General features: G+C 45.8%; 1 protein-coding gene across 3 annotated transcripts in view; it reads right to left on the bottom strand.

Annotated features, from left to right (window-relative positions):
• Positions 1–26470, bottom strand: part of MAPK8IP1 (mitogen-activated protein kinase 8 interacting protein 1) — a 499492-nt gene that overhangs the window by 198162 nt on the left and 274860 nt on the right. For all 3 annotated transcript variants that reach the window (XM_069623253.1, XM_069623252.1, XM_069623254.1), the window contains exon 2: positions 18423–18537. In XM_069623253.1, coding sequence (XP_069479354.1) covers positions 18423–18537 — 115 coding nt within the window. The remainder of the gene's footprint in view (positions 1–18422; positions 18538–26470) is intronic.

The raw sequence follows: 26470 nt of genomic DNA on the forward strand, positions 1-26470 counted from the left end.
AAGCGCCACTGATGACCCTTCTGCATTTTACACCCACCCTCCCCCTTGAACCGCATGCCTCGCAGGCTACTAGCCAGGGGAGCCGACTTATGAATTTCCCGGGGGGGTGCCCAAATATAGGAAGTGACATCACCAGCAGTTATATGACCGCATTTGCACGTAGTCGCCAACATGGTGCGAGGGGGTTGGGGGGCCTAGAACAGTGGAAACATTGGCTAGCATGTACTGCATATACTAAAGTCAAGTAAGAAGGCGGTGGACGCCTTCCAGTTCATTCCAGTAGGCCAACACTGCCCCTACTCCACCCCTCTATAATCATCCAGGTTGTAGTTGCCCTCAAAAGGCAGAGCAACACAACTAGAATGGGAGAACGAAATGCCACCCTATCCTATGTGTGTCAAACCTCAGAGCAAAGACACTGCGTGTGCCTCCTACCTTGGAGCACAATCTCACTAATTTGGTACAAATCTCACAAGTGTGTGCATGGGAATCCCATGCGTGTGTGTGGGCTGATGACCCCGGATAACATGCTCACTTCTTCAGTGTGAAACTCTGGCCAAAGCTCTTTAGGATGGGTTTCACACCTTTAAACAGTGTGATATATTGAGTGGGCACCTCACTCCTTAAAGCATAGTATACCTGTTGCTGGTAATCACACAACTGAACATACAGTTTCACTTTTGGTCATCTCAGTGACCCCATGTGTATTAATGGAGTCAGTCTCCCATCAGGGAAGACAATTATATTTCTGTTAAAACACTCTGAATTCTCACTCCAGTTTTCTTGATATATAGATCCATATCCTATTCATTCATTGTGTGTGCAGGGGTGATAACTTGTGTCTGAGAGAGCTCATTCTTTCATTCAGGAGAGATAAAGGGGTAACAACCCATGTATGTGTGTATGGATCAGGCTCATTTTGCCCCACGGCCCCTCACTCCAGATTGAGTGAGCAGGTTTTAAGACCCTGCTGATTCTGCTATCCTACAGGCTCGAGCCTTCTATCCCTTGCCCCATCACGGCTTCCAAAACTCTGAGCGGCAGCTTATGTACAGCAGGTAGCTCGGGACATGCCTGTTGCCAATTGAATGTAGCCAGATCTACTATTTAGACACTGGGAGAGTGCCATGAACCCACATTGGTGGTGAAGAAGCACTCAACATACAGAACACAATGGTATAGTGTTGCAGTCCTGCTGAGAAATGACAATTCGGTATTTTTAAATGTAAAGCAGAGTGGCTGAGAAGTACACGCACTGTGCCATTAAAAATAAAGCAGCTGTGGTGGGTATGCAATTCCCTGCGGGGTAGTGTTGGTCATTTCCTATTGAAGTGTAGCAGTCCTATTGAGAAGTGCCATTACAAGTGAAGCTCTCTAGTAGGCTGGATCAGTGCTGCCCCATAAAAGGTGTAGAAGCCTCTGTGAGAAGTGGCAGTACTGTCCCAATGGTGAGACGTGTAGTATTTTCACATTAACTATGCTTAAGCACTTTGGGTTATTGAATAGTGCTGCTACATTCTGAGTAATTCCATCGCTTTAAATATATTAGCTCTTGTATAACCACAACAGTGTTGAGTTATTCTGATGATGATGAAGATGATGTTAGACTTGCTCAATAGTTCTGGTTCTGTATCATTAAACGTACCTCAGATCTTCAGAGTCTCGGGAGGATAGTTCAGGGGCAATGTGCTCGCCTTGGAAGCAAGACGACATGGAGCAACACAGGTTCAATCCCTCGGTCCGCGCAACACAGGTTCGATCCCGCAGGCTGTGCTTAGAAACCTCTGGGTATTACGCGCATTATAAATAACCAATAAAAATAAAAATAAATAAATCTGCTGAGAGGTGCTGGGGCCTTGTCAGTAAGAGTGTAGCAGCTCAACTGAGAAGTGCTGATGTTGTCAATCAAAAGTATAGCAGCCCCACTAAGATGAACTAGCATTGCATCAACAATTATAGAAGCCCTGTTTAGCGAGCTAACTGAGGAGTACCAGCATTGCCCCATTTCAAATATGGCAGCTCTAGTAGAAAATAGATTACACAGCCCTGCTGATAAGTGCTGTTGCTGTCTCTTTAAAAATATAGAAGCCCATTAGCTCTGCACCATTAGGCCCTGCAAGTACTGTCCCATTGAATGCTATTACACCGAACAAGGTCAACAGAATGGCAAGGTCCATACTGAGTTCTATCTGATAATTCGGCATTTTGAAGAACAAATACAAAAAAGACTGATTTATTTCGGCCGATTTGTGTGGTCTTCAAATGGCCGAATTATCACATTCTACGGCCCCTACCCCGCTAACCCCCCCCCCAAGAAGGTGATCCCACCTCACCCCACACTCCCACTCTCTCCCACGGTGTTACCTTCCTTAGAATTCAGGGGAGTTACCTCCCTCAACGCCTCAGTTCCCTGCCCATAGCATAGCATTCACCCTCACCATGTACACACTCGGAGACATGCAAACAGTCTCATTTGCCCTCTCTCTGCCACCTCCCTCCACAGATGCAATGCAAGAGGGGTGCTTTCAGAATTTGAGGGACAGACTTGCTTTGCATCTGTGACTCCATTTCTAAAAATCGTTTTGGGTTGGGTGTATTTGTACATCTGTGCACCCCTCCTTGGCAAGAGGGGTGCACAGATGTACAAATACACCCAACCCAAAAAGAGTTTTAGAAATTTAGGGACAGACTTGCTTTTCATCTGCGCCTCCATTTCTAAAAATCGTTTTGGGTTGGGTGTATCTATACATCCATGCACCCGGGTGCACAGATGTAGAAGTATACCCCAACCAAAATGATTTTTAAAAATTGAGGGACAGATGCATAACAAGAGCCTCTTGCTTTGCATTCGTCCCTCAATTTTTAAACAACGTTTTTTACCTCATCCATACTGCGTCTCTTCTTTCTGGCCGGGGGGGGGGAGGCTCAGCCCCGACTTCATTCTGCCGGCGGGTGCTCGGGCCCGGGAGCACCCGCATACTCGGCGCCCCTGCTCCTAGCTACGCAATGCAAAGTTGCGAGTAATATAATGAGCATCCCATTTGGAAAAGCGGAGCAAGCGTAACAATTCCTAAACATGCTGCTCCAAGTCTTGGATCTGTGTAGCGGAGCACATTCTGATGACATGGGCTACCACTGTTTCTTCACAAATTTGAAAGGGAAACGCTAGCACATCTTTTCACTCACTTGTGACAGAAACCAACGTTTTGTAGCACGCACCCATAGTATTTGGTTCAAATACAAATGTTGCATACTCCTTTTGAGTGGAGACAAATGTATAGTGTAATACAACTAATTTTGCAGGAATTTCCCAACCCATACTCGTGCCTGAATTACCTTTAATTGTAATCTTCATTACTCCTATTCCTACTTCTCCTCATCCCTGTACTTATTTCATTAAGGCACCCCACCTTCCTGACAGCCTAGCTACTGACAAATGTTTTAGGCACCACCCCTTAAACCTCCCTGTCTCTAAAGCTGGCAGTCTTCCATCCCACTTTCTGGACCCCTAGATTTAGGATGCAATTCGGAGTAATGAGGATTACCGGTAAGTAAATCAAGGCATAACCTCCATGCCTCTCTTCCTCATCCTAGTACTTACTTCATGAAGCATCCCAACTTCCATCACACTGAGGTGCACAAAGATTCCAAGGACTGTGCAATTGAGAACACACCAAAATCTTTACTATCGCGAGCAGATCAACAAGAAACATCACTCAAAAATGAACAGACAAATGGGTGATCCTCCTGTGCTGGTAAGAGCAGACCATAGTGCCTCAAAAATGTGCGATGGGCGGTCCAAGACGCTGCCCTAGATGTCATAATGGAAGCTCCACGAGCCTCTGCCCAAGAGCCCACCATCCCCATCAGTGAACTTCTGCATGACCCTAGGGGGAGGGGACACCGAGATCCTTTCACAATCTAAGCAAAGATGATTGTTACCCTAAGGCAATGGCTGATTGTAAGGGAGGACGCCTTCCTGCCTTTACCTGAGCTCCCAAACATAAAAGATAAACTGGGTGAGGAACGTCTCAGCGATCCTCTCCAAGTATGCAAGCAAGACACTCCTGACATCCAGATGTACCAAGACATTGGCCTTATCCTCTGGCAAATTCCGAGCGCAGGAAGGAATCCCAGTTTCTTCAGACAGTAGAAAGGGAGTGACCACCTTCAGGCAGAAGGTGGGTTCACAGAATAAGGGGATGGACTCAGGGGAGACCACTGGGTAAGGGGGTGAACAGAGGAGTTCCCACAGCTGCCCAATAAAAGGATGCATAAAGAGGAGATTAATGAGAAGATCAGAAAATTGAAGGGTTCACGGGCCCTGGGTCCAGACAGGATACCAAATTAAGTATTGAAACAAAATTCTGACCTATGGGGTCAGCTACTATGTGAACTATTCAGGTTGCTATGTAGAGAGGGGAAGTTAGCAAATAGCTGGAAAAAGGCTATACTAATCCCAGTCTACAAGAAATTGCACTAAAATGACCCTATGAATTATAGACCCTTGTCTATGCTCGATGCGTCGGCAAAGCTGTTTGGGAATTTAATCCTGGATAGGTTAAAAACGTGGGCATCTGAATGCCAAATCCTCAGCCTGTTTCAGATTGGTTCCAGAGCTGGTACCGGGACTGCGCATGGTCTGCAGTGCTTAATGTCCTTATCAATTAAGTAAGATTCCCAGTGCGTACCCCTATGCACACGCTGTTTGTGGACTTCAAATCAGCATTCGACACCATGAATTGTGACAGATTATGGCAAAAACTGCAATGTTGGGGGATACCGGTCAATTTGCTTCAAGTAATAAAAGAATTTCACGTGGACAACACGGTACAGGTTAGGTTGAATGGCATGGATGCCTGCACCACGGACTTTAAAATAAGGAAGGGTTTAAAACAGGGCTGTGTGCTGGTGTTCATGCTATCCTACCTGTATATGGAGGGCTTCCCAGCGTGTCGAAGGGAGGTGAACATTTTTCCACCTGGAATAGGAACACCGGGAATCGGTTTGGTCTCATGTGCAAACGATCTGGTTATATTGGACCATAAAACTGTGGGTTTGACTTGCTCGGCAGATCATTTGCACAGTTTTGCTACAAAAAACGAGCTGAAACAAAATTTCGATAAGACCAAACATGATATTTGGCCCCAATAAAAAAGGAAACAGTGCCCAATATTACGTGAACGGTATCCGCATTTTGAGGGTAAAACAATATAAGTATTTGGGGGTAATCCTGGACGAAAAAATTAATTGTAACACCTTGTGACAAGAAAAGTGCACAAAAGCGTGGGCCCTTACCGTTATGACAAAAAAGTCAGCGAATCAAGCACAGGTTTCAGCCTCACTGGGATTATAACAGTACATAAACAATGTATTGCACCAGCGGTCTCTTATGGTCTGGAAACACAATTGCAAGAAAAAATGGGCTGGCTCAGTGTACTGGAATCTAAAATCTGGCGAGGCATACTGGGGCTAGCACAGAGTGTGCCGGTGCAAGCATTAAGATTAGAGCTTGCCATTAGTTCCATACAGGCAGCAGTCCTAAACAGGCAGGGTATCCTATTTATCAATATGAGAAAAGAGCCAATTGGACCGCTGATGGCTATGATGGGGACGGCTTTGCTGAATGTGGGGTAACAGATTTAGAAGGTCTTAGCTGCCTGTGTGAGAAACCTTTTGCCACTATTGGATGGTCACCAGATTGGCAGCAGGAGCCAGGGATCCTGATTAAAGAATGTACCAGGAAAATAAAATGGTGGGAATTGGGGTTTGTATCAGTCATCTGGTGGGTCTGAAAAATGATAAATGATTTGTGGAGATTGAGACCACCTATCTCATCCAGCAAAAAGTATTTGATAAAGTCTCTGACACCTTCTCTTAGAAGATTATCAGTGCCCTGAGGCTGAATCGGCTGCCAATGCTTGGGATAAGGGGCGCATGGGTGGGTGTACAACGGGAAACACTTCCCCAGAAACACTTGTGTACAGACACGTTATAGATGACGCATCATATCATATCAAGACAGAGGTTGCAGGATTTGCTGAATAGCACATTTACTAGAAACTGCACCACATCTTCTGACCAGTTGTAGGAAGTTAGGGCATTTGTATATGTTCTATTTGCACGAGTATGTGCACTGGCTGGAAGATATAAAGAGCTGCCATTTCTGGTGAAAATAAGCTGGATAGGGACTGATCATAGACAAAACATGGCACTATATAAAGTATGTCTTAGAATATATACTCTATTGGAAACTGTGAATGAAGTTAAATAACGAGGAAAGGATTCTACTAAGTGTATAGTGTTTTTATAAGTGTTGGAATGTTTATTTTTATATGGATGGTTTTACTTAGAAACAAATGAAATTGGATTTAATGTAATGAATGAATGTATTCATGCAGTGAAAACGTGTAAAACACAATAAAAAACATAATACAAAAAAAGCTCCCCAATGCCCTTGACTGATAATATCCATTGTGTAAGAAACCACTTCAAGTGAGTAGAACTAAGGCGCTTGAACGAGGGATCTTGAAGGGCCCGGACACCAGAGGGAGATCCCATGAGAGAGAGAGAGAGAGCCTATACCTAAGGCCGAACAACCAAAAAACTCATTAGAATGCACAGGGTCGGACTGTCACAAGAAATAGGCCCGGTCACCCAAAAAAAAGTGGCCCACCCCTCGCCTCAAAAAAGTGGTCCACCCCTCGCCTCACGACCCTTGACCTATGATGACATCACCGGAAGTGATGTCATTTGACCCCACCCCAAAGTGACATCCCAGGAAGCGATGAAACACGACCTTTCACCCCTTGACAAAACAGGAAATGTCATCAAATAGCATTGGTCCTAAGTACACTAAATTACTGTGAATCCAAGCAGACGTCCAAGGCCAAAGGATAATATGTTATTGTATAGCACTTACACTTAAGCTTTTTTTATAGAACAAATATGCATACAATAACACCCAACCTGTGTTGGTACTCATTTAACGACCTAAGAAGGCTTTTAGAAAAGAAAAAAAAAGATGTTTTTTTTTTCTTTTTTTTTTCCAAACCGGCCCAGGCATGGCCAGAAGCCGCCCCCACCCCCAGGGATGATATTATTATCACAACAGAAAGTTCTAGCACACTACAAAATACAACCCACCTTGTACAGGAATGCAGAGGACAGACAGTTTCAAGAAGAAAAAGGGATGCACTCTGGATTCTGACAGGAGGGTAGTCAGCAAAGTAATTAATCTCGATAGTTCAAGTATACTTGGTTTCAACACAAGGGGAGCAATGGGTTGTAAAATGTCACTAGGGGCCTTTGGGGGGAGAGAACCATAATGTACCCTGTAGAAGTTCTTGGTGCTCAACAGGGTGAAGTCGGTTTCAGGGTGCTTTGCAGCTCCTGCGACAGAGTTCAAGACGGGTGCCAGCTGTGGGTATCAGGTGGCAGGCAGTTCGGCGAGAGAGGCTGGATGGACGGCTGCAGCCTGGCCTACATGCAGCTCTGGGTCAGGAATCGTCTCAGTGCTGGTCGGGGGGACTGAAGCACTGGTTGAGGCGTCTCGGACGCTGGTTGATCCTTATCGATGTACACCTTCTAACTTCTTCCCTGGGCTTGTGTCGTCCTTTAAGGCAGACGGCCTAAAGCTGAGGAGAGTGTTGCAGGCAATGGCCTTGTTCTCGGTTTGGTTCAGAGACATTCTGGCACTTCCCACCTGGGAAGCTTGCTTGCAGAACCATGCAGGGCATGCTTTGTGCTGGCTGGGTACTGGTTCTGGAGCTGCTGGAGGGTCCTCTGGATTCAGTATTTCCCTCTGTTCCCAGGGAGATGTTTAGGGGAGGGATCTTGCTTCCCTCTTTGGAAATCCTGGCCTTCCTTCCATGGCAGAAGCTGTAAGGAAGACTGTACCTTCAGCCATGGTCCAAATGAGTTCTTCTCGTTACTCCTTGCAAAGTCTTTAGATGATCTGCCAAAAGAGGGGCTCGGCCCTCTTTTAAAGCCAAATGGGCCCCAGTGATTGGTGTAGGCTGAGCCTACCTTAATGAACCAATCCTGGATCGTCACCAACAATCTCCTGTATGCATGAGGTCATAACCATAGTGCTTTGCAACAGAAAAGGTAAAGGGGTGAAAGAATGCTATACCAAGCCCCACTCATCTTCCTGTCTGTTGTAGATCAAAGGGTGTCTCGTTAATGAAACTCTGTTGTTTTTGATTAAAGCGGCAGGTCTCCCTCGAACGTTGTGGTGAAAACAGACTTTCTGTCTCCATCAATCCACATACTTGTACCTTCTGAATGGGGTCCCCCTGCAGGGGCTGCCAACTGTAAACACATAGTCCGAGACATGACAGGTCACTGCCCTTGATACTGAGAAGCGGGAGCTGATTTCAGGTTGACACAGACATAGCAAAGGTTGTTGGGGTTTTCCTGTCTTTTGTTAGTCCTGCGACCAGGCATCTCATGGGCCTGCTTGAATTAACTTTGATTAGAATGCAAAGCTGACAAAGAATAGGGCAGGTCCATGGAGCCTTTGTTAGTTAATTAGGCTGGCCATGGCAGGAGGAACGTTTTGCCTTCCCCCTTCTGAGATGCCTTGATGTACTCTTGGCTGTCATATGCCAACTAAATATGACATGGGGATGGCGCCTGTAGGCTGTGTCCACTCAGAGTACACAGGTCAATGCGTACGTCGTACGGTGAGCATAGGAAAATGTGTGCAGATTAGCCCCAACTTTTTCTGGAGGTTGATTTATCATCATGCAATTTAATTTAAAATAAAATAAAAACCCTGGCCCTGGTAAGCGCACACCCACTGTGCAGATGGTCGAATTCCTCACACATGCACTGACCTAATGGAGAGGAGATTGTCTTCTGCCCAAGCACCCAGGAACAGACAATTCTGTTCAGTGAGCTGGACCTTGATCCACCCTGATGACTGATATAGGCCAGAGCCCAGGCATTGTCTATCCTGATCATAACTCTGCAGCCCCGGACTTCTGTCTTGAAGAACAGGATGGCCCGTCTCACTACCTTCAATTCCCTGCAGTTCAATGAGAGAGAGAGAGAGCCTCCATCAGGTCCAGTGTCCATGAGCTGTTTTCTGGTTCAACAGTGCCGCAGAACCCTAGCACTGGCTTCTGTGGTGAGAATCCATTTGGGGGGAGGGTCCAAAAGAAACCTTGCATGAGGTTTTCCTTCAGAAGCCAGCATACTAGTTGAGTCACCGGGAAGGAGACAGAGACCATTGCTTCAAAATTCCTGGACAGGGAAGCAAAGTCTGTGCATGTGGGAAAGAAGGGGCTGAAGATATAACTGTGCCCATGAAGACGGGGCTGAAGATATAACGGTACCCATGGCGTTACAAAGTTTGTAGCCACCATTAGACCCTTGATCCACAGCCAAAAGCAGGCATGGACCTGAGGGAGTTCTCCAGACCCACTCCTGGAAGGAGAGGGCCTGCCCCCTGGAGGATGGACCAAGCCAGATTATCTGTGGAAGACCACACAGATGAGCTGCATTGTCTGAGTTAACAAATTCTTCTTCAGGTTGATGAGGTGGCAGTGAGTTCTCAGAATTTCGCAAGGCTAAAGGACACCGCTGTCTGGGTATGCACTGGAAGTCCTTTGAATTAACCAGTCGTCCAGGTAAGGATAGAGATTTACCGCTTCCTCATGCAGCTTCCCCACCAATGGGGCCAACACTTTGGTTTAGACATGAGGAGCAGAGCCAAAAGTGAAGATACATGAACTGAAAATTAGCCTGGCTTCCTGCAAACCTCAGAAACTACCAGCAGGAGGGATGCATGGGAATGTGAAGATGGGTCTCAAGGCGATCCAGTGAGGATAACCAACGTCCCTTCGAGAGGAGTGGAATAATATGCTGCAAGGTCTCCATCTTGAAGGTAATCTTCTGTCTTATAAACCCTTGATTGACCCCCCCTCACATCAAAAGGATGAACAGGCAAAATCCTTCTGAAGACTTGGGCACCAGGAAAACGATTGAACAGCCCAATCCTTTCTCCTCAAGAGGAACCTTCATAATAGCTCCTTTGACACAAAGAGACTGGCGTTACCAAACAGGAGCCATTCTCTTCCTGGGATCCCCTAGTGCAGGGGTGGGAATTGTCCTAGTCCCTTCTGAAGTCTATCTAAATTCTATCTTGTAACCCTGGGAAACAATCTGCAATATCCTGAAAAGTTGGTTTCATATAGCTGGGAAAATGTAATGGTCTGACCCCCACCTGAAGGACTACGGCAGATTCAGGAAGACTGGGTCTTGACCACTGGAGCTTTAGATTTACTCTAAGAGGATAGAGGACCCCCCACAACTGCCATTGCACACTGGACTTCCTTCTCCTCTGACCCAACCCTGTAATAAGACCAGGAGGGAGGGATCTGCCTAACCCACTCTGACTGAGATCTTGTCTTTCGATGGAGGGAACCTGCATGTTTAGCTTTTTTGTGGTTCCAATCAACCTTCGACTCCAAGATGTCACCAAGCAAGGTTAAACCAAGGAAGAGGAGATGAAGGGCCACAATTTCTCTGCATTCTCAGTTTTACAACGTGGAGCATAAACAGGCTCTTGGCCGCAATTGCAGTACCTATGACTAAAGACACAGGGCCTAACCTGGTTTTAGGCCAGATCAGATATAAAGTTGGCCTGCCTTTGCATGGCCTCATTGAGTCTGAACAATCAACCCCTTCCTCCATCCTAGCAAAGAACCTGAAAGTCAGAGAATCAATAGTGTTTGAGTTGCAAGTTCCTGTCAGCAAAGCTAGGTGAGCACCTGCATGGCACCTTTTCTAAGCAAAATTAACTTTCTGGTCATTTGCATCTTTCACAGTCACCTTCTTGGAGGGCATAGAAGGTCTGCCACTTAAACTCGCCAGCAAGAAGTCCACCTCAACCATTCAATTGCAAGTTAGGATCCTCCAACACTGGATACAGTCTTTTCATAAACCTTGGGGCAGTCAAACCTTCTGGGTAATTACAATCCCTCAGGACTTTTTTCTCAATTGCAATTAACACAGGGAACCCATTCCAAGGCCCATATTCGAATTTCTGGATCATCGAGTCCTCTGCTTATGTCCCAAATGTCCGGTCTTTTAACTTCATGCAATCAACTACTCTTCTTAGGACTTAATCACCTTCAGATCCAGCAGCTTCCCTCTTGGGTTAACCTCATCAGATGAGAAAGGTTAAGAGGAAGATGAGGCTGTGTCCTTTAAGCCCCAGACCCTTTCTGCTTAGAGGTTTTTTCAACCCTCATTGCCACCATAATTGGCTTCAACATCCTTCTTTCTGGCATGGAACAAGTCAATTTATGTCGTTTAAGAGGAGACTCGTCAGTGTCGGAAGAGGAGCTGGAAGGAAGGAGACAGATGTTTACGCCTTTATTTCTGTTTCTCCGTGACCAGCTTATACCAAGACTGCCACAACCTAGCCCCTGACACACTGGGATAGTTTGCACTGACGAGCAAAGGACAATGGGAAGTCCCTTTTAAAAATCTATTTTTTTTTAAATCACCCCATCTGCTGGAGGGTGGTAACAGGGGCCGAGCTCCTGACTTTGTCGCTCTAAACCCTTTACTGAATTCCTTCCACCCTCCACCCACCCAGGCATCAAAGCCCAGAGCCCATCACAGCTACTCCCCCCTCAAGTGGTGATGGGTCGGTGAGGGGAACTTCCTTCATAGGGGGAATGAGAGCCGGCATCCCTAAGCAATTTGTCCTTGTGTGCGCACACCTCACCATGATTCTCTCTCTCCTCCCTGCTCCTACCTTCTTACCCCTGAGCAGAGGGAAGTGCTGCAGGACCAGCCCACATGTCACCAGGCACCGTTCATACTCCAGTACGAGCCCAAAATATGGGGAATCGTTTTGGTGGGCGGGCTCTGTGCCCTCACTCACCCTTGCCTTTGAGGGCCATGCGCCAGCAGTTGCGATCCCGGGGTCTCTACTGGTGGGAGGTCGGTGTGGGAGGGGGTTAGCACCCACCTTATCATTAGTGATTTCCCTGCCCAGAACAACAAGGCAGTGTCCAAATATGGCCTGGCAGTGGGGCCACCCTGTAGCCCTTACGAGACCTTGCCCTGCTTGAAATGTGAGAGCATTCTGGATACTTGCCGTGAGGGCTCCACCCTCTACGGGCCTTCACTGGTCCCCCCAATTCACCCACGCAGCAGGTGCAGCGCCTTCTCCACCATCCCTTCTGTCCAGCAACAGGAGTGCCATTAATCTGATGGACTAGCCCAACAGGCCCATCAAAGGACTGTCTGCAAAGACAGAAAATAAACAGGAAGTGGAATGGGGGCTGTCTCTTTTAGGACAGGGTGAGGCCCAAACAGAAAATGGAGAATTTTTAACGGCTATGCTGTTGGCAAGGCGGGACACCTTCATGAAGTAAGTACTCAGACGAGGAAGAGGGTCGTGGTGGTAATGCTGTATTTACAATATTCAGAGTCTTCAAAATACTGTATTTGGTAAAAACCATCAAATCATAATGCAGGTGAATGGTAAAAACAGTGGCATGCAAAATGCCTCCACTTTTTAGGCATTAAAACCAACCTGCCATTATTTAGCTAGATTTACTTCCAGGCCTTGAGGGCCGGAATCCTGATGGATTTTCAGGATATCCCTCATTAATATTCATGAGGAAAAATGTTCATACATTTAGAATCATTGTATGTACATTTCTCATAAATATTAATGAGGGTTAATATTTGAAACTTGACATGGGTCCGGCCCTCAAGGCCTGGAGTTGGACAACCCTGAGCTAGAATATGCACACACCTCAATTTCATGTACATTTTGCTCACTTTACAATATATCACCTGTTGAGTGTGAATTTTAGAGTTAGTGGGGGTATAAAAGGCTTCATGGGGGGGAGGGAGGCAACCATGATGCGTGCAAAGAAATTGCTGCAGTCTTGAATCACGTGCGCTTAGGTGCTATTCCTCAGTGAAGTGGTGTGTGCCCTCTCGTGCCCTGTAGCAGGATGCTAGTAAACACTGCACAAAGTGGGGTCCCACCTCTGAAAGGATATATGTTGGAGCTGCTTCGCAAGAAGAACAAAGCTGCCCCATTCTTGTCTAGGTAGGTTTACGGCACATCAGCTGCTTTATCAAGCAGTGCCTTGAAGCATAGTGCTGTCTTTATTGAATTTAGTATTGTTTGCACGTTTGCTTTGACGCACCATCAGAGCATTAAACAGAGGGCAAAGGTATTAGATGTGGGAAGATGATCCCATGCTGGGGCTTAAGTGTGGTGTTTTGAAGGTGGCCCTGACCATGTGAGCGAGGAGAGACCCCACGACACGTGATCAGGGCGGAAAAAAAGACGGCCTCGCCTTCGAAGGGCTAAACCGAGTAATCCTGGAGAAGTGTAAGACCTGTTTGTTGCATCTCCCCGCTGTGTATGTATGAGAGCGTGGGTGACTGTAATCCGACCTCCCCGAGTGTACGAGTGTACCTGAGGTCGGATGTGATAACATCACACTGGCGAAGAGGAGTTTAGAAGCCACGTGTGCCCCGCTGAAAAAAATTTAAATAAATAATTACTGAACAGTTACAAAAAGGCACTGGAAGAACTATGCCAGAAAGAAAAAATATAACGGCAACAACGCACGGCAGTTGACAGGCTGAGAGGAAGGACAGCCTACACAACCAGCCTTGCCACAAGAAATGCAGCAACAGCCACAGTGACCAGGTGGAGAGTCCACAAAATGCAGGAAGAACACTGATTGCTCACCCAGAGACACAGTAAGCAATAAAAGAAAAGTGCACGCGAGGAGAACAGCAGGCCCACACCACCATGGCCAGTCCCCAAGCCAGCCCAACTAGAACAGGCAGCAGCAGAATACATCCAAGGGACAACACATTGAGGCTGGATAGTCATGACACCACACAGACAATTTTCATAAGATCATTCGACCCATACATCACTGGGCGGCCCTCATATGGGGAATATGGCTCCAACAATTTGAACTGAACCTACAGGCCAGGGACATCGTCGAAGGGAGAAGGAAACGCACCCTATTACTGCTGAACATTAGCGCCTCAGCGCTACGTCTATTCAACATGCTTCCAGACAGAGGGACAGCAGATGAGTACAACACAGCAAAGGCAGCGCTAAACAACTAGTTCAAGCCTGAGTTGAACCCAGACTATGAGCGATTCCAATTTTGCATGACCATTCAGAGAGATAGGAAACCATCAACGACTTCCATGCGTGACTCAGGGAGTTAGCGTTAGGATGCGAATTCCCAGACCAAGATTTTGCTGTCCATCTACAAATCATCAATGCTATGTCAACAGACAAACTACGCAGGATGGTGTTGTCCGATAGAAACATCCCTCTGGACCGCATCCTAGCCATGGGGAGATTCCGGGAGCGCACAGATGACCAGGTGGTGGTCATGGAAGCAGCAATGCAGTGACTACCCATTGACAACACGCGAAAGGAGGAAGAAGTAGCGGCGGTCTGAAGTCGACAAGAAGAAAGGCGACCCACCAACTCAGTACCAGGACGCCCATCGAGACGGGGCGACGCCTGCAAATGGTGTGGAGGACCCTGGCACAGGGGAGAATCGTGTCCAGCTTTAGGAGTGACCTGTCATAAGTGTAAAAGGCTTAATTACTTTGCAACCGTATGCCTGAACCCCACACCTCCGAGGCATCCAGGAGGACAACATACCTCGAGTCGGCAACAAAGAGGAAGAGGAAAGGTAAGAGCGGTCACCACCACGCAGAGATCGCCCAGCAGTAGCAAAACAGAAGAATCCTCAGATGAAGAAACATCCTCAGATGGACATGAAAGGTGAAAAAGAAAGAAAAAAGGATGAGTGCATCGAATTCACATGATTTTCGCCATAAAAACAATGAAGAACAATCATAAAGCGAAGAAACCTAGGCGGCCATCCTGCACTATCCTGTCCGATGGAACCACCACCAAAGTGGTCATGGACACAGGAGTGATAGTAAACATCATTCCCATTCATACATTCAACAAACTAGGCCCGAAGCTGAAGCTCAAGAACAAATGAGTACTGCTTTTCGGGTATGGGTGCAGGAAGCCAATAGCAGTAGCAGGGTCATTCTGATCTGACCTGGCGCATAACTAAACCAGATGACGGGCCAGGATATATGTAGTGGACGCAAGACTAGAAACACTGCTAAGCTGTCACACAGCTGAGAAACTGCACCTAGTGCATTTCGCATTGAGCGTCAACCCACCAGAGATAGACAGCCTCCTAGGAAAACACCAAAAAGTATTCCAAGGAATAGGATGTCTCTGCGGAAGAACAATCAAAATGCACATTGACCCAACGATTGAGCCCAAGGCATTGCAGCACCGCCGAGTCCCATTTCACATGAGGGAGGCCGTCGAGAAAGAGTTGGAGAAGCTGGAGAAGCAAGGGATAATAAAGAAAACATCTGGCCCAACTCCCTGGGTGTCCCCCATGGTCGTGGCCCAAAAACCATGGCAGCCCAATGCAGTGAGGATATGCATTGACATGCGGCTACCAAATGTAGCCATCGGTCGAGAGCATCATGTCACTCCTACGATCAATGAGCTGATCGTGGACCTAACGAGAGCGAAGGTTTTCAGCAAACCCGACCTACGCTCTGGCTATCACCATCTATGCCTTGCCCGAGAATCCAGATATATAACACCAATTTCATCACACCTGGGACTATGAAGATACAAAAGACTAAACTTTGGAATATCATCTGCGGTGGAGGTTTTTCAGAATGAGATCAAGAGAGTGCTCAATGGCCTCGCCGGCACCACCAACATCAGCGACGACATCTTGGTGTATGGAACAACAACAGAAGAACACCATGAGCGGCTAGCTGCAGTCCTACAGTGCCTAGAGGAGTCCGGCCTCACGTTAAATGCAGAGAAATGCGAATTTAACAAACACGAGCTGAACTTTTTTGGATATGTGTTCAACTCAGACGGTGTATTGTCTGACCTGGCCAAGGTCTCAGATATCAAAGGAGCAAATGCCCCCACATCGGCATCGGAAGAAAGAAGCTTTATGGGCATGGCCACTTACTGCACCACGTTCATCCCCGACCTGGCCACCATTACAGCACCACTGAGAGAATTTACCAAGAAAGAGAAACAATGGGAATGGACAGAACAGCACCAACACGCGTTCCAACGCATCAAAGACTCGTTATCAAGCACCACCAAAATGGCATTGTTCGATACCGACCGTACCACAGAATGGCTAGTGGATGCCAGCCCCGTGGGGTTAGGAGCTGTGTTCACCCAAGTGGACAGAGAGGGCACTGTGTCTCCGGTTGCTTTCGCCGGTCGAGCATTAGCAAAAACTGAACAGAACTATGCCCACATAAAGAAGGAGACACTGGCGATTCTATGGGGCTGCCGTCACTTTCGAGTATATCTTCTTGGACGACCAGCAAATGTATTCATGGACCATAAACCACTGATACCGATTTTCAAGGGATCAGCACCGCACCCACCCACCCACCAGCACGGCTGGAAAAGTTGATGCTCCAACTGCAGCCATTCAGCATTGACGTATCCTACAGAGCCGGGGTGGACACCTGTTCGACTACCTGTTTCGCCACCGCCGACCCACCACCAAACAAGACGAACATGCCGTTGAGATAGAGGAACATGTGTGCCACGTGATAGACTGTGCACGTCCACGAGCACTCACGCTGCACAAAATAGCAGAAGAAACAAGGACAAATGCCTGCCTGCAATGCACAATACAGACCATCCAGTCAGGCGATTGGAGAAATGATCTGTCCGCAGTGGCACACAGCACCACGGCAGCCCAAGAGAAGTTAGACGCACCATTCAGAATCCGGCACAAGGTAACAGTATCATAAGAAGGCATTATACTGAAAGGGCACCAAATCGTCCTCCAAGAAACCTTAGAAGATATGGCACTAAAGTCAGCGCACAGGGGCCATCAAGGCATCGTAAAGGCACAGTCCTATCTGAAGTCCAGAATGTGGATGCCAAGGATACAGAACTGTGTAACTGAACTGGTAGAAACCTGTGCAGCATGCCAGTCATCAAGGAGACTAGCAACCCCCGAACCCATAACAAGCGCACCCAGGAGCCAAACACGGTGGGAATCGGTGAGTGTGGATTTTTGCACCATCGCAGGGGAAGGGTACCCATTGTTCTAATTGACAAATTCAGCAGATACCCAGAGGTGGAGCATGTCAAGTTCACGGATGCCATGTCAGTCATAAGCGCCCTCAAGAAAGTGTTTGCCATACATGGAATACCAAGGAAAGTGACAATGGGCCACCGTTCACCAGTCATGATCTCAAACAGTTTCTCACCAACCTAAACGTCAAACACCATAAGATCACCCCATGCTGGCCGCAGGCAAACAGCGATGCAGAACGATTCATGGGATCCCTAAACAATATCATATGGATCGCAAAGGACCACCATCAACCCTGGCTGCCAGCAGTGTATCAATTCCTCCGAACACACAGACAAACGCCCAGCGGCACTAATGTTCGGTGTGCCGATCCAAGCCGAACTACCACTACACTCAAGCTGGGTGAGCCCCGAACCAGACATACCGCTCATAGAAGAGAGACAGGAAAGACTGAATGAGAAAGAGAGTCAAGCCCGCCATGCACAACAGAGAGAAATACAGACGGGCAACACTGTACTAGTAAAAACGAGAGCACCTTCGAAAAAGATGACTGACATACGAATCGTGCCCATGGGCAGTACGGGACTCCAATCACAGCATGGTGACCGCCACCCGAGGACAAGGAGTGGTGACACGGAACACATCCCATTTCTGCAAGGTACCAACGACACTGTGGAGAGAGCAATCAAACCCGAAACACAAGCAAGGATCCCCCTGTGGACCCTGATCTACAACCAAGGAAGAGCAACGACATACCCCAGCAAGCAGACACAGTGCCAGAGACCCCACACAATTTGGGATTTTCTCCTATAAATGCCGAGGGACATCATCAACAACGACAGAGAACAGCAGACTCTTAAGATGCTCTGAGACACCTGCACTCAGACTCCCTGATAAATCAGACCCCTCCCAAGGACATAAGACTGTGATAACGTTTAGCAGTATAACGGTCAGGCAGGAATTCACCTCAGTTTGGGCAATACTTGAGACATATGAATAGCAGGGCAATTCCAATAAAGACGTTTTTAAAATAAATACATAAGAAAGAGATGAATCAGAGCACCCTGCCCCGCCTCTCACTGGTGCATCAGTCTCCCACCACAAAGTACCACCATGGAGTCATGAACACAAGGAGAACTATAACAAACACAGCAATGGCATCAGTTATTTGGGTCTCCCCGTGAGCAGGCCCCACTCAGTTTATATGACTAGTATGATTGTTTCTCCCCGGTTATGCTGCCTCCAAGCACCCCTTGCACCCAGAGTCCTCACCCGACAGGAAAGGCTCTCCTTGCAGTGCAGGCTCAGCCCACACTCATCTGTGATTTCCGTGATCTCAGAGAAGTCTTCATCCTCAAACTCCTCCAGACTGATGTCATGCGTTAACCTGGAAAGAAAAACAAAAGGTCAGAAACATCCATGAGATAATAAGCAGGGCTCACTTAGAAACCAACTCATGAGAAACACAGCCTAGCGATCAACTGTTAAACTAGGGGTGTGGCAGGCTAAATCCTACAATCCATAGCAAGGAGTAGGGTGGGTCTGCAGCCCAAAGGTAAGTTCGATGTATAGCCAAAACGAGCTGCAGAACAGCCTAAAGACCAACTAAGGGACCATTAGTAGGTTGGACCTGCAGATCAATACAGCGACATGACAGCCTACAGACGCACCATGGGACAAGAAGCAGGTATAGCCCACACACCACTCACAGTATCATGAAGAGGGTGACCTACAATTTAATCTACAAGCAATGAGGTTTGCAGACTAAAGGAGGAGCTGAGAAGCATAGAAACCGACCGGAGAATTAGAAACAGGGGGAAAAACCATGAGACGTAGCGGCACTGAACAACAATGGGACAATGAGCGCAGTGCAGGTAGGCACCCACCCAGAAACAGGGTGGACCTACCCACCAACCAAAGGACCTGCAGAAGGGTAGCCCTACACAGACAGACCAAGGACCATAAGCAGTGTGGACTTAAAAACAAACCTAGGATCCCGGTCTGTGGGGTTTAATAGCAGCCCCAGGATCAAATAAACTGAAAACCCATGTTGGGTCCAAAATGTGCAGAACTACCTTCTTGTCATGGAAGGCACACTGGCAGAATGAATTCCTCAAAACATGAACACAGCCAATGTGCTGAGTGAATTCAAATATATATACTTCTGAAATTGAAGCAAGGCACATGTGAAAAATGAAAGCAGACAGCAGAAGGGAATTGGAAAGGCACATTGTTGACTGATAGACAAAAGGTAGCATTTCACTTGCAACTGCCACATAACAAAATGCTGTGTATATTGAAAAGTAATAGTACAAAATGGGCCTCGGATGTGAAATTAAGTCATGAAAGTACCTTTCATTACATGTGATTGTGCCCTACTTTTCAACACAGGCTGCCTTGCTGACAATAGAAAGATGCCTTTAAAATGTGGGCATTCTACAGTTTGGTAGGAAAGGAACTGTTTACCAGTGAAGTTCACTGGCCTAACCATTCAAATGTAGATCATAGAGTGAAGTGGACATTGATGACATGATGAGAGATACTAAAAGGCTTCACATGAAAAGTAAATACAACATATTGAAAAACAAGTATTTCTATGATTCAGGACACAGAAGGTGTGTGTGAATGTAAAGAACTTTCCCTTGCAAGTTAAAAACACTGACCTTCACCCATCACATGCTATGCCATCTTTCTGAAAGACAATTCCTTTAATTTTCAGGGCCAGAGAGAAGAGCTGAATTTATTGCCGTGGCTTGGTCAACAGAAAAGCTACCTTTCATGGCCTGAACTTAGTACATTTTCAAGAAATATTGTGGACCATCCCATGGCTGACAGGATCGCCTGCAATCAAGATTGTCACATTTTGCCAGAGACCCCTCTGGCCAGCAAGATAAGATCACTTTTGCAGAACTCTGACTTCACAGGAGTGTATAATGGATTTACCCCAGGCCAAAATCAACAACAGAGTAGAGACGCCTGCCGCACATATTTCAGGGGAAATTAAACCTAGTGACAAAGGAACTGAAAAATATGCATATAATTAATAAATGCCAATATGAGAGTATGCCCAATCATACTTTATGGATTTTCTCTGAGACGATAAGTGGTAGGAAAACCATTCAGCTATCATTCTAAAACATATCCAGAAAGTTAAGGTGATGATTTAATTCTCATTAAAATTCGAACTTGGGAACTCAAGCTACAACCTAAAATGTATTTCTACCTCCAAAGAAAAGTTGGGGAAGCTGAATCTTGGGGGACATTAGATTAGTGAATCATGTAACTGGATGTAAAAGTTGGTGATTCCACTTGTATTATTTTTGTGTAAACTGTGGAAAATTGCTGTAAGCACCTGCAACCTCCTACCCAGATGGGAGTTAGTTCCACAAACAAGGCATGATTAGAGGAGTCTGAATATATATATTATTTGGTTTACATCTGTAAAATAAACGTTTTTGTCACTTTGGACTTTTTGAGTGCAAAACTGACATGTAAAAGAAATGTCAGTGCTAGTGGTTGGAACCATCACTCCCATCATTTCAACTTCATAACTCCGGGAGCCTATCCCCAAAGAGAGGCTGGGACTTGGGAGGAGAGAAGGACCATAGCTGTCCAATTCAGTTTGAGAGACCATAAACTGGCACCTCTTAATTTTAATATTTTGGGCGGTGGTGAACAGTATATGAAGTGTTGCACAATGGGGAGAGGGGAACAGCTGCCTGAAGTCATCTGGGTGGAATTATTGAAAGCTTGATGGAGATTTACCATTGCCTGGGAGACAGTCTGACACTACCTGAGTTGGAAATGATAATGTGATTGCTGAAGGAAACGAGGTAAACAGAGACAGGTGCTGGGACCTTTGCAAGGAGAGCCAAATAGAGTGTCCAGAAATGCTGATGTCTTTCCTGAGCGCCAAGCCCAGAGATGATCAATGTAAGTAGCTTGCCCAATAGAACCAAGAGTGTGGGATCGGTTTGATGTAATACATTCCCCTTAATTAATGGTGGGGGGTATGGAAGTAGATCCTTAGCATAGTTTTATAAATAATAATTTAATTAATTCCCCAATAGCTAAAGATCACGGGGTGATTTTGTTGAAGTTCAAAATTAAGAAAACCACTCCCAGTGTGAATAAAAATATAGTAATTTAACGTCAGTGGGTACTCCTAATTTCATTCCCAACCCCAAAACACCATAAAGGGAAAGGGTGTCCTTGTCTAAAAATAAAAATCCTAACTGTCCCCACTCCTCAGACCTGCCCTTTAAGCAGAGTGGTGCTGAATGAAACAGTGTGGGTTTTTAGTGCTGGGGCAAAGAAGGGTCTTGCTAAATGAAATAAAGTGAAGTCCCTAATTGAAAGGCCTTGTCTGTCCAGAGAGTAAGGAAGTGACTCCTGATAGAAAGAGATTCTGCATTGCATACGGGCGAAGGACAAAGGGTTCTATAAATCTAAAAAGCATTATCAAAAGTCTGCTGGCATTTTCAAGTGCACAGGGAAATTAAATATACCAAGTGCCTCATCTGTGAAATTGCTTTTGAAAATGTTAAAATGTTGCATTGATTTAAATATAAACTTTCTCAAGGAATGCCAATGCTCATGATGTGGTAATGTTCCAAGGTACTGTCTAATTTGACATTAAGGGATTTTTGTGGGTGATACAAATGTTGAAATATTAATTTGATCTGCATTATATTTACTGGAGACTGAACAGTAAAAACGCACATGTATTGGAATCTCAGATCTTTTGTTACTGTTTATTCCCAAAAAGGTGAATTATATGTATTGAATCTTTTTTTTGAGCCACATAGATTACATTTTTCATAATAATTAATACAAATATATTCTTTCTATACCCCGGCCTGGTTCTTGATTGATCATTGCTGAAGCGTAAGGGATTCACTGGTTCTAGATAAGTCACATACAGGGCTAGATAGAATATCAAGGCCTATTTGTGTGGCGCTGTTAATTGGGGGAAAGTACTCCCCACATTACCTGTGGTCCCATACATATATCTCACAGTCAGCATGCAGGCTGTCCATATAGACACCAGCAGAGCAGACCTGCAGATGAAACCCATAGCAATGCGGGCGTGGAGTACAGTAATTGGCCCATGAGCAGGACCAACTTGGAAGACAACACAGAACCAGGGCAGGCACAGACTGACTATGGAATGAGGAAAAGGGCAGGCCTCCAGAGCGAGCATTGGAGCATAACCTGGAAGGGCCTGCAGACCATAAAAGTTGCAGGGCAGACCTAGATCCCAACAATGAAACAATGAGTATTGCGTACATAATGATCAACCCGGGAAAGGACGGGTCAAAGGACCAACCAATGTCCCAATAACAGGGCTGGGCTGTTGCCGCCTGGGCCAGAGGTGCAAAATGTAAAACTATTATTGGAAAAAGGTAAAATATTCAGAATCTCACCTGCCTCAAAGGAACAGAGTGCTGCAAGGAGTGCTTGGTATCTGTTTAGATGGGGAGAGACACTCATCTTGATTTGAGCAATGTCGCAGATTTGCCTGGGTGTTCCCCACATGTGGGCTTCCACAGTGGGTGAGTGAGAGGGAGATGAGTTTAGGTACAGGGGCAAGTTCATATCACCCAGCTGCAATGTATGCATTTAAATTACAGATTATGGGATTCTGGGGGGCAATTTTGGTACCACTGTGGCCCATACACCATTGGCCTGTTATAATCCTCAGCAGCTAATCACAACTCCTACTTGCCAAGGAAGTAAGGGTCCTTATCTTATCAGAGTTTGTCCTAGAATTGGCTGTTTGTGGTACTCAGTTTTGGGCACAGTTGAAGAACATGCACAGAAATATGTAAAATGCAGGTATTATTAGTGGACTACAAACGAAGGGGGGGTCATCCAGAGTTTGACAGTTTTAAAAAAAATGAAATACAGATAGAGAAAGTTACCACCTCCATCAGTGATATTGATGAAAATGTACCCAACTCAGAGTTTACCATCAGCAGAGGTGGCATTTTTGGCATACCTCCAGAGGTATTTTAGACATACGACCTCCACCAGTGGTAAAGTAAAAAGGAGATTTCAAAAATATTCTGGGGGCCTTTTCCACCTTCAATAAGAATGTGGAAATGAATGTTGTACAGTACTGTCTCATACCACTACTGTACATTTGTTTATGAACAAAATGGTCCATTCTCACCGTTTTATGCATTAAATGGGTATGGCTGTGAAGAGCACCATTTCACCCACTTATCTTGCCCCTATGTACAGGCTGTTTTCACTACATTGAAAGGAAGACCCTGCACTTCCATTTTCTACAATAAAACACATGTTAATTAAAAGGAAACAGGGCCTGTTTGGCTTTGTTAACCCCACTTCCTCGGTGAAGGTAAAAATAGGCAGATATTTAGCTGAAAGTCTACGTATAATACTGCTGGTTGCAGTTGATCAAACCCTGAATTGGGTGGACAGCAAAATCAGTAGTATCTGCCAAATCCCACTGGTTTTACATTTCCACCCAACTCTGAATGTCCCACAAGTGTTTCTTTGTTTTGTCTTATCCAGAACACTCTTGTCTGACCCACAAAAGACAGACATAAATACATGTGTATTTTGAGGTGAGACAAGAGACACATATACTTTACCCAGTCACAAATACACATAAACACATCCCCACAGTTACACACACAAGCACATCCCCACAGTTACACACACAACACATTCTCTCTCTCTCTCTCTCTCTCTCTCTCTCTCTCTCTGTCGCTCCCTCCATCTCTCTTTCCCTCTTTTTCTCCCTCTCTCCCTCCCTCTCCCCCCACCTTCCTTGAAAACAATGATAAATATGATAGGTCAGTCTTAGCCATGGGTCAAGTCCTAAAAGAAAATGTGGTGAAACTAATTAACATACCAATTGAATGTGGCGTCACCAGAAATTAGCATACCAAGGTGCCCTCTGAAAAAAGTAGGTGGGCTCTGTAAAAAAAGTGGGGGAACTGTCCACCCGCATGTACCTTCGGCTTGAGCCATGGTTTTAGCCCTTCTCCATTACTAGATCCATGACAGACTCCCATTGCAGTCCCCTCTGTTTCCATCAAATAAAATATGCAGCTTACTTTTTAAGAAAGTACATCCTGGGAACACAATAAAAGCCAAGTCCCCTCTGCATCTTGTGCTCTGCATTGTCCAAGTCCAGGCCCCATAGGCACATTTATCAGCAAATTCCTGACCACAGCTTCTTCTCATGTCTGGAAGAGGCTGACTAGCAAATCAAAGTGTTCTACTATCTACATGCGAGTCAGGGCAATGGAAATGGGTGAGTGACAAGGAAATGGTGACTGACTAATGTAGGTAGGTGTAGTAGGTATGAACGAGGTAAGAGAAGGGGATCGAGTTAAGAGTTAGGGATGGCACAGAGGGAAATCTGAAGTCTGACAGTTAATTGTAAGGAAGGGGGTCAAGGGGCATTGAGGATGTAGTGCAAAGCAAGGGCACCAGAGGGTGAACGGCACGGATAAAAGGGTAAAATAGACAGAGGTACAAATCTGGAAAGGTGGTTCCGTCGATTGAGTGTTCGTTGCTTGGATCTTTGCCAACTCTGCATGCCACTGAACCCGAGCGTGGGGCTGGCTCTTTTATCTGATGAAGTGATGCTTGCTTTATGAACATGTTTCAACTAAGACCTTTGTCATATTGTGCCAGGTTGCTTAACCATGTGATTTGGTTCTTTGAATGTCAGATTTATTGTGTGTACTAGTTTAGCCCTTAAATAACAGCTTTGCAGAAAGTGTTTTGCTGGGTTTAATACTAAAGATGAAATAGGAGAAGATAAAGTTTCCTCTTCTGTCTACATTTGAAATCATGAAACGGGCTGAAGTCCCTGCCTTCCACAATTGACATGTTATGTGATCCTGAGCAAATCACGGTTCATCTATGTGCCTTGTTTTTCTTAACTGTAGGGAAAATCTCACTTATATGGGTTTTTAATCTATAGTGTTTCTCCATAAATAAATGTTAGCCATTTATATAATGCTCACTTGCGGGGAGGCAGCATGTCAAGTGAGGTTCTTATGCTGTTGGGGAGGGGGAGTAGATAGGATGCCAGGTATGGATTGTGTTTTGTGCGGTGGGGAGGCGGAAGCCAGGTATGAGTCTTTTGCGATGTCAGCATGTGTTTGACTCTTAGAGCGAAGCCAGACACCTTGACTCGGCTGTACTAATGAATTCATTTAGCTTCTCTACCTCTTTACATTGGTCTAAAACTAAGAATGGGATTGGAGGAGATGTGGCCTGCTGTCAAATTGCAAACTTGTACACATGGAAACCTGTTTTTAAATCCCAGCTTTCATCACACTATATTATTCTGGGGAAATCATTTTACTATGTTTGGTATGTGGGAGATGTTCCCTAGGATCAGTTTCTCTAAAGAAAAAGGCAAACATAAATGAACGTGTGTTGCATAATAGGATAGTAATGTCAATAATGTCTATTACAAATGATAGAGAATGTGTGGATAGGGGAAAGGTTGATTTTCAGTTTAGTTGCTCTAGAAGTGGGGACCTCTGCCGCTGCATTATAGGCTTGGATGACTGTACCATGGGCCAGAAAATGGTACCGCCCTCCCCACCCAAGGCCAAAAGTTGCCAGTCCTCCCCTGATTCCCCTGCATAGCGGAGGCTTAGCAGGGAGTGAGTGATCAATGGAACATCGGCCCATAGACTTGGGTGTATAGGCCTGCTGAAGAACCCTTTGGATCCGTGTCAATATTTCAAGGTTACATCTGCGGGTAGCCATTTTATGGGCAGAAAAGTACTGTTTTTTTGCTTTACAGAAGAAAACTCCCCCTACCACCATCTAAACTTTTTTTCTCATCTTTCCATTTTTGATATTTTTTTATTTCATAACAACCCTGCCACTTCAAAAGGCTAATGTATTGCTAATAACACAAACTGATGACTTGATGTTGAAAAAAAACATATGACCCCAAGCAACCATTCTAGCTTGAATAGTTTGTGCCATTGCCAAAAACCAGAAGAAAAGTGCAAATTGTTTGTGATGCAGGATTTAAAAGAAAGTAATGAGGTGTTTAAGCCAGTGCTAGCGGGCTCAATCGTTGTGATAGGTGACTGCCACCCAGGTATGTGGTCCCGTGCCACAGGAGAGTGTCTCTATCAAGGGCAAAGGTCACCTGGCACACAACAGAGCCCAATGGTAAGTACTCAAGCACTATTGTACTTTGTGCAGGGAGAAAAGGTCAGGCTCTCCTTGGGCTTCATATGACAGCTTGTCCAGGGTCTCCTAGACCAGCGCCCGGAGTGGGCACATCACAAAGGGAAGCTTGAAACTCA

Source organism: Ambystoma mexicanum, chromosome 11 (assembly GCF_040938575.1).
Source record: "Ambystoma mexicanum isolate Mex_15411 chromosome 11, UKY_AmexF1_1, whole genome shotgun sequence".
In the NCBI taxonomy this organism is placed as follows: Eukaryota; Metazoa; Chordata; class Amphibia; order Caudata; family Ambystomatidae; genus Ambystoma; species Ambystoma mexicanum.